This window comes from Oryzias latipes, chromosome 18, assembly GCF_002234675.1.
Source record: "Oryzias latipes chromosome 18, ASM223467v1".
NCBI lineage: Eukaryota > Metazoa > Chordata > Actinopteri > Beloniformes > Adrianichthyidae > Oryzias > Oryzias latipes.
The window spans coordinates 15,505,592-15,514,353 of NC_019876.2; the positions used below are offsets into that span (position 1 = coordinate 15,505,592).

The 8,762-nt window shown below is 35.9% G+C and overlaps 1 protein-coding gene across 1 annotated transcript in view; it reads left to right on the top strand.

Moving 5' to 3' along the window:
* Positions 1 to 8,762, top strand: part of arap2 (ArfGAP with RhoGAP domain, ankyrin repeat and PH domain 2) — a 179,769-nt gene that overhangs the window by 50,102 nt on the left and 120,905 nt on the right. Inside the window, exon 10 of the mRNA XM_023966122.1 lies at positions 5,946 to 6,052. Within this exon, the coding sequence (XP_023821890.1) occupies positions 5,946 to 6,052 (107 nt within the window). The remainder of the gene's footprint in view (positions 1 to 5,945; positions 6,053 to 8,762) is intronic.

Here is an 8,762-nt window from a genome sequence, read left to right on the forward strand (position 1 = left end):
TATAGCTTTGTTCTGCCTTTTTCTTCCTTTTTTTCCATTAGACGACCCTTTCAACCGTCTCCCTTACTAGGGATTACAGGGACCTTTTTTCAACCATCCTCTGTTCTCTCCTTCCATTCTCTTTGTGTTTGTATTGTAATTCTTGTGTTGGAGCAAAGTATTATTTCTTGGATTGTAATGTGGTGTTCATGTATGTGTTATTTTTCCTTAGATATGTTGGTGTGTGCGCTTCCTCTATCTTCCAGTTTTGTTTTTCTTTTTTGACTTTGAGCTCTAGGCTATAAAACATGTTATGAACTACTGCGAGTGTTGGGGGTCAAGTGGAAAATGGTGGGTGTGGTGTGGTGCAGTACAGTGGAACTTGTGAAAAGTGTTGCTCTGCATCTTTTGGAAACTGGGCATCAGGAAACATTTAAGCTAAAAGCTCTGGTTGGATTAAAGTCCCTTGACACAGCTTTGGCTTTTTATAAAAGTTTGTTTCTATGCCCAGGTATAAATACACACAAGTGCACTTTTGATTCAACGCTACGGACCAAATGCTTTTTGTCTGCTTCTGTCTTCCTTGGGTTCTTGTTTTTGCATGATTAAATTAAAGATGAAAGAGCTAAAAACCATCCTTGTGCAGATTCTTTGCAACATGCAATTTTTTACATGTGCGATGACTCACAGAAAGTCAACACAAAAGATCTCAATGTGACTCTTAGTGTTTATCTTTCTTTATAAAAAATATGAGGAATTATCTGTTGATATAATGTCTTGACAAAATCAATTTTGAAAGATCACAGTAACTGTTTTAAACAAAAGGAACAGAAAAATCTTTTGTCATTGCCGTCAAGCCATGTTAGAGCGGAGGATTTGACAGTCACCTGTCACTCAAAGAACCATGTTACCCCCAAAGAAATCAGATGGAAAGTAAAGTTATGAATTTTTAAAAGCTTACTGCTTCCTACTCTTCTATACCTAAAAGAAAAGTCAATAGAAATACATTTTCAACTTTTAGCCATGTGTTAGGATTCATGTGTCTGAATACTTTGAATACATCTTCAATCTACCATTTCTTGTTTTTTAGTTAAATCCAAATTTGATTCTTTTCAAAACTGCAACCAGCAACAAGCTCTGTGTAAAGAGCAGTTGTGGCCAAACTTTCTAAAACTTGCATTTGAATAACCTTCTAAAATCTGTTTACAAGTTGTCCTTCATTAATCGCACGAGTTACGCCCAAAAATAACTCGCAGTATGCGAAATCGCAGAGTAGTCAGCTTTACTTTTTAAAAATTCGGTAACGCTTTCTTTTACAGTACAGTACTTACAGTGTACTTAAGTGGTATTTACATGGTACTTATAGTGTAACTACTGGGTACTTTCAGGGTACTTACATGGTACTTTTTATGGAATTTACTGGGTACTTACAGTGTGTTTACATGGTACTTTCTATGGGACTTTACTGGGTACTTACATGGTACTTTTTGTGTCTACTCTGTACTTACATGGTACTTACTGTGTATTTATATGGTACTATTTGGTTCATACCTATGTGGTACATACTGGGTATTTATAATATTCTTACTGGGTATTTACATGTTGTGCAAAGGTGTCTTTTATGGTACTTACCACATGTAAGAACAAGATAAGTACAAATAAAGTACCTTGACCTTTAGGTCTGCACTCGCTGCACGTTTCATGGTATTTACCATCAATTTATCACAGAAACTACCCCTTAAGTACACTGAAACTGTAACTGTAAAAGAAAGTCAGCCCTATTTCCACTCTATTACACGGTACTTTCAGTACAAAATACCGGGTATGTTCACTTGAATAGTACTTGGTACTTACCCCTTAAGTACAATGAAACTGTAACTGTAAAAGAAAGTCAGCCCTATTTCCACTCTATTACATGGTACTTTCATTACTAAATACAGGGTATGTTCACTTGAATATTACTTGGTACCTACCCCTTAAGTACAATGAAACTGTAACTGTAAAAGAAAGTCAGCCCTATTTCCACTCTATTCCATGGTACTTTCAGTAGTAAATGCTGGGTATGTACATGTATTACCTTCCCGTACAGTGTACATGAACACACTTGGTCTTCTGACCTCACCACATGAGACAATGCTAACCTGTTGGTAAGGGTAAAGTTACTACATTGTAAAAAAAATATACTGGCCTGATTACTTCTTGTAACATGAGGCAAGTTTAAAGAGAAACAAGACAGCAGTGAAAACAACAATCTTTAATATGATACGTGTCTGCAGCATACAAAGTGTCATCACAATGAAATAGGTTTTAAGTACAAAACAATGCAAAGGAGCTTTCCAAAAAACACATTATTAGCCTGAGGGTCGTGCTTTTTGTCCATCAAAATTCTTTCAGCAGAGTTTGGTAACGGTGCAGGACTTCTTCAGGGTTTGTAACTGCAAGAAAATTCACAATATGAGCTCAAGTGAACATAAAAAGCATAACGACTTTGATGAAGTACAAAATATATTTTACTTATTTAATCATTTCTGTAATGAGTTTAATAAATTTCTGTGAATTCTTTATCGCTTTGACTGTAACGCTTGAAATTAATCAATTATCCTCATTTATGAACATGACAATAAATTATTCACAACTTTATATTTTAGTTACATAAACAAGAACAACAAAAAAGAAATCAAAGAAAAAAAAATCAAAATTGCCATAAAAAAATCTAATTTGTTTAGACAAAGAATGACAAAAACAATGTTTTAATTGGCAATTACTGTGTGTATTTCGTCTTTATAAATATTATTCGCACCTACAATTTGCATTAGCATGAAAACCATTGCAGTGTAAAAGAAGAGGAAAAAATAAATAAATTATGTTTATTCACAAAAATATGTTTTAATTTTCATACAGTTACATTCACTGTTGGGTGGTATTGTTGTCTCTATCATATTTGAAAATAAATAAATAAATAAAAATAAAATAAAACGGCGAAAGAAAAGAAAATGGGGAAAAGGCAGTTAAATTCTTCATTAATGTAAATAATATGTCCACTTGGAGGATTTAACTTACTTTAGCTTACTCTCCTGTGACTTCACGGATTCGTCTGGAATGTCTTCTTCACCATTACTGATCTAAAGCGGTAAAAAGACGGAAGTACGTCATCATTATTTTAAATAAACGCCTTTCTTTGATTTTCCCAGAAAGACGTGTGCTCAGTCAAACGAACACAGAACAGACTTTATCATTTAGGCTACGTGCTTGTTTTACAGGTGCCACTCTCCGGGTAAGTAACAACAATGTTTGTAGATTTTCATTACAAACTTTGAAAATATATACATGAAATAACTGAAATTATTGCAGTAAGGTAGACATGCTCTTACGTCACGTTTCAAACACAGAGATAGTGGCTTGAAATCACGAGGTTAGCTTCTTTATAAAGTTTGATCAGTTTAAATATTTGCATGTAATTTATCCAATATTTTAAAAAAACAAAAACACTGGCTTACCTGCCAGATGAAGAGAAATTCAAACTGTTGCGCGCACCTCGAGGCTCTCCGGATTAATCTGCACGTTTACTTTGGGGGTAGTTGTGCTGCATTCAAGTGCGCTGGGAATGTGCAACTTTACTTGCCCCGACCTACTTAACAAAAACACACACTCGGGGTGTTTTTAGTATTAAAAGTATATATTTAGCCTTGTTGTTTTACATATTTTCCTGACATTATATAATATATATTAAAACAAGTTCATTTTTAGAACAATATTTTAAAAAAACACAAGTTTTGAATAATTTATTATCATGTTTTTAAATGAGGATAATTGATTAATTTCAAGCATTACAGTCAAAACGATAAAAAAATTCATAGAGATTTATCAAACTCATTACAGAAATGATTAAATAAGTAAAATTTATTTTGTATTTCATCAAAGTCGTTGTGCTTTTTATGTTCACTTGAGCTCATATTGTGAATTTTCTTGCAGTTACAAACCCTGAAGAAGTCTTGCACCGTTACCAAACTCTGCTGAAGGAATTTGGATGGACAAAAAGCACGACCCTCAGGCCAATAATGTGTTTTTTAGAATTCTCCTTTGTACTGTTTTGTACTTAAAACCTATTTCATTGTGATGACACTTTGTATGCTGCAGACACGTATCATATTAAAGATTGTTGTTTTCACTGCTGTCTTGTTTCTCTTTAAACTTGCCTCATGTTACAAGAAGTAATCAGGCCAGTATATTTTTTTTACAATGTAGTTACTTTACCCTTACCAACAGGTTAGCATTGTCTCATGTGGTGAGGTCAGAAGACCAAGTGTGTTCATGTACACTGTACGGGAAGGTAATACATGTACATACCCAGCATTTACTACTGAAAGTACCATGGAATAGAGTGGAAATAGGGCTGACTTTCTTTTACAGTTACAGTTTCATTGTACTTAAGGGGTAAGTACCAAGTACTATTCAAGTGAACATACCCGGTATTTAGTAATGAAAGTACCATGTAATAGACTGGAAATAGGGCTGACTTTCTTTTACAGTTACAGTTTCATTGTACTTAAGGGGTAGTTTCTGTGGTAAATTGATGGTAAATACCATGAACCATACAAGTGCAGACCTAAAGGTCAAAGTACTTTATTTGTACTTACTTTGTTCTTACATGTGGTAAGTACCATAAAAGACACCTTTGCACAACATGTAAATACCCAGTAAGAATATTATAAATACCCAGTATGTACCACATAGGTATGAACCAAATAGTACCATATAAATATACAGTAAGTACCATGTAAGTACAGAGTAGACACAAAAAGTACCATGCAAGTACCCAGTAAAGTCCCATAAAAAAGTACCATGTAAACACACTGTAAGTACCCGGTAAATTCCATAAAAAGTACCATGTAAGTACCCTGAAAGTACCCAGTAGTTACACTATAAGTACCATGTAAATACCACTTAAGTACACTGTAAGTACTGTACTGTAAAAGAAAGCGTTACCAAAAATTCTTAGATGTTTCAGATGTTTTGGGCTGTAAAACTCCTGACTACACACTTGCTACAATTCTCTCAGACAGACATGAGCATATTCCCACTTTTCTTTCTTGTTTAAGCTCAAAGTTCACAAGAAAAGTAAGTCCAGTATTAGAGAATGAAACCAAATAACTTTAAAAGTTGAACGCATTCTGTAGAAGACACAGCAGGGAGGAGATTGATAGACAAATGTCTTGTGGCAATCAGGATAAAGAACACCATGCGTTATTTGAATAAATTAAAAGAACCAAAATGAAACAAAAAAAAATTGGCAAAGCCACAAAGTGTGAACCGCTGTTTAGCAAGGGATCACTGCATAACTTTTAGTTGTTAAAGTAAACAAAAGTATTGCTGTGCAGCTTGAATTCTGTTTATTAATCTTTTTTTCATGCTCTGGTGTTGTGAGCTCTAAGGGCAGATATCTCCCTCAACTACCTCATCTGGATCTTATAGCCCTCATCTTTTAATTTCCTTGTTCTTTGTAGCCCTGCTAATGATCACAGGAGTCCAGTCCACACAACAGAACATGCAAATGAAACGCTGCTGACAGAATTGAACAATATTGAACAAAGATGAGTATAACCCAGGAGAAAAATAAACTCAAGATTCTTGGTAACAATGCCCAGAGATGGTCTCTGCTCCGAAATAAAAAAGGTTGACTTCATCTATGCACAGATTTAAAGTGACAACATGGCCCTTCACTGTCATTCATGTCCCGTATAATATTCTGACCAGAGGGAGTGCTGATGGCGCTTTCTGACCTTGCTCCCTTACATTATGCTAAAGTATGCTAACTACCTCCAGGCTAATATTGCAAAGTTAAACACGTAGGCAATATCTGTAGAGGACTTTCATAACACCTACTGGGTTTTACTGTAAGAATGCTGGTTTTTCAAAGGGACATCCATTAATCCTTTTAAAGTGTAATTTTTGCTGTCTTTGTCCAGGACTATAAAGCGGGGTTAGGTATCAGTGAAGTTGAGCTGACTGCTGCCAACATTAGAGATATGGACCGCAGGGGCTTTGAGATCAACACACCGTTCAAGAATTTCTGGTAGGTTTGCTCTTCACTTGCTTCCTCAGCATATGTTTACACAGCGTGTTAATGTATAAGAGGGAGTAAGCCTGATTTACACTGGTCCCTCAGCGTTGCATTTCCCTCAAGTTGCTTGGGGAGTGCCTGTCTCGAAAGTCAGTTAGTTTTCACTGCCTCCGTTTCCTCTGTTGAGCCCCCCCCCAGCTTCCAGAAGAGCCACCCCTGTAGCATCAACATCCAATGTGGCAATCTGGCCCGTGCCCTCTCTTTGCAAAATGCCTGTCTTGTGTCATTATTAATGTTATGTTTTTGTGCTTCCAAAATTAAACACAACAAATAACTCCGTCGTTCATTTTCGCCATGGACGTCAGTGTCATCTGCGGTGCAGAACAGAGTTTTTTGTTTTATTGAGACCCGTTTATTGGTTTTCTGGCTTTTTGCCATGAATTTGATGCCTTGATGGACGAACCAGAAATTGTATTCCTATGTAAAGTTTGCGTTGCGGAGGGATGGGCATCAGACGTAGGCATTGAAGAAGGCATTCCAATTGATTCCAATTGATAAATAAACGTGATTTTTTTTTTTTTTGTGTTAGTGTATCTCAACAGAGACTCACTGCAGACAGACCAGCGTAAATCCAGTGTAAGGTTCATCTTATGATTACAGTGTTGTCCTTATTTGAAGGCTCTCTTGGATGCACAGAATGCCAAAGAGACTCAATTAGCTTGTCTTACATCATTAGATATGAGGTCACACAAAGCAAATGAAATTCCAGAAAAGGACAAGTGCAATCCAAGACATACTGAGATTTAACAGTTTCTCTGCATTCAGCTTTTTACTAAAATATTTTATGAGATTTAAGTTTTAAATTGATTTATGTCATGACAAGACAACGTGTTAACACCCCTCTCTCTTTTTCTTGAAAACCACTTTTTCCAGCATCTTTTGCATAAGAGTACCAACCAAATCCATTTCTTGGAATGTTGGTGACTACTGTGCACATACCCTGATATAGATTGGGTGATTATAGGATGTTGACAGTGATATTTAAGTATAGGCAAAAAAGGCAGAAAAAACCTTAGAAACACTTTGATTTTGAAATTGAGGTGATTTTGCTTAAATTTTCAAGTAATTCCTTAATTATTTGTGTCTTAACCAAAATCTGTACTGTAATCCTATATTTAAAATGGTAAAAAACTATTACTGTAATCATTTGGACTTTTCAAGAAAAAAATGGTTAGTTTATAACATATTTTAGTTTTATTTATTTATTTATTTTAAATGATTGTTTTTGAATAAACTAGATTGTTGCCTAAAAATGGTTCTAAAAGTTTAGATCAGGCTGACCAGGGGCAATTTATTATTATTTTTAAAATAAGCAATAGTTTAAAATAAAAAAAAAGGTTTATAGGACATGATGATAAAACGTTTCCTCGTATCAGAAAGGAAAACTGATGAAACCTGCAGAAACATTTGTCATAAACACTGGTGTATATGGTGTACTCTGTTGTCCAGCATGAAGGGAAGCTTTTGCAACATTGCTTAGCATTCAACTGTGGTTGCTCAAGGGGTTTTCAAGCTTTATAGTGGTTGCTGGCTCTGATGCTGCCACTCCAAAAGATGATTGCAAATAAAAAGTGACCCTTCTGCTACAGACTTACAGAGGACTTGCAAATTCTTGCCAGAAGCCCTGGAAGTCCCACGCTTCTACAACAGGGAGGGTGTAGTTTTTTCCTTCTCGTGCGCAACTCATTGAATTTTTTAAGCCATTCAGCGGGCTTCCTTTTTGGCCAGTTTCTAGATGTTCAAATCTACTATTCTAAATTGAAGAACCCACGCTTCCCTCTGTTTGCCAATTTCTGTTTTGGTGCTCGGAGTCCAACCTTTCTTTTCCCCCTGACGTATCCTTTCTCTATCTTTGCTCGTTTCTCTGCGCACACCCTCTAGCACCTCTCTCCTGCTGCCCTCCCAAAAGGATTCTTCTAGCTCCTCCGGGTCAACGCTGATCCAAGCCTGGCTATTAAAGAAACGCCTCACAAAACTGTTGCGGAGGATGTTCTTGTGTAGTTGATCTCCTCCGTTTCACAAATACTTGTGTTTCTACCCATCTGAATCCACCTGTGTCTTAATAAAAACTAAGGAGGCGTTCACCACCGCCTCACAGTTTATCCTTAGAAATCATTGTCTTATCTGCTTGATTTGGTCACATTTTAAAGTTTTGTTTAACACACTTTTAAATATAATTGGAGACAAAGAATGTGTAGTTCAAATTTAGGGAGGTATACATGTGCGCTGCCATGGCCTATGACTAGTTGGAGGAAAAAACCTTATTCTACATAAATGCAAATTACAAGCATTTGTTTACATGTTGTCATAGTAGGCCTATGTGGCTCCTACTTGTGTCTTTTTATGTATTGTCGATTGAATTTTGACACTAATTGCATAAACACTTGATTTTGGTGTGTTACTTTAAACTTTAAACTTTGACCTTTATTTGTTTTGCACTTTTTCATTTGAGTTGAAGTTGAAGCACAAAGTGCTTTACATAAAAGCAAAAAAATGCTCAAGAAAAAACATGTCTCTATTTTGAAACATTGTTTAAAAACGGAAAATGACCCCCACAATGGATGTTCACACAAAATTAGCTCCACTCCCTCCCCAATTCCTCCCTCCACCCACCCAGTTCCCCTAATTTAACAGTTATACAAAAGACTTAAGGCAATGACTT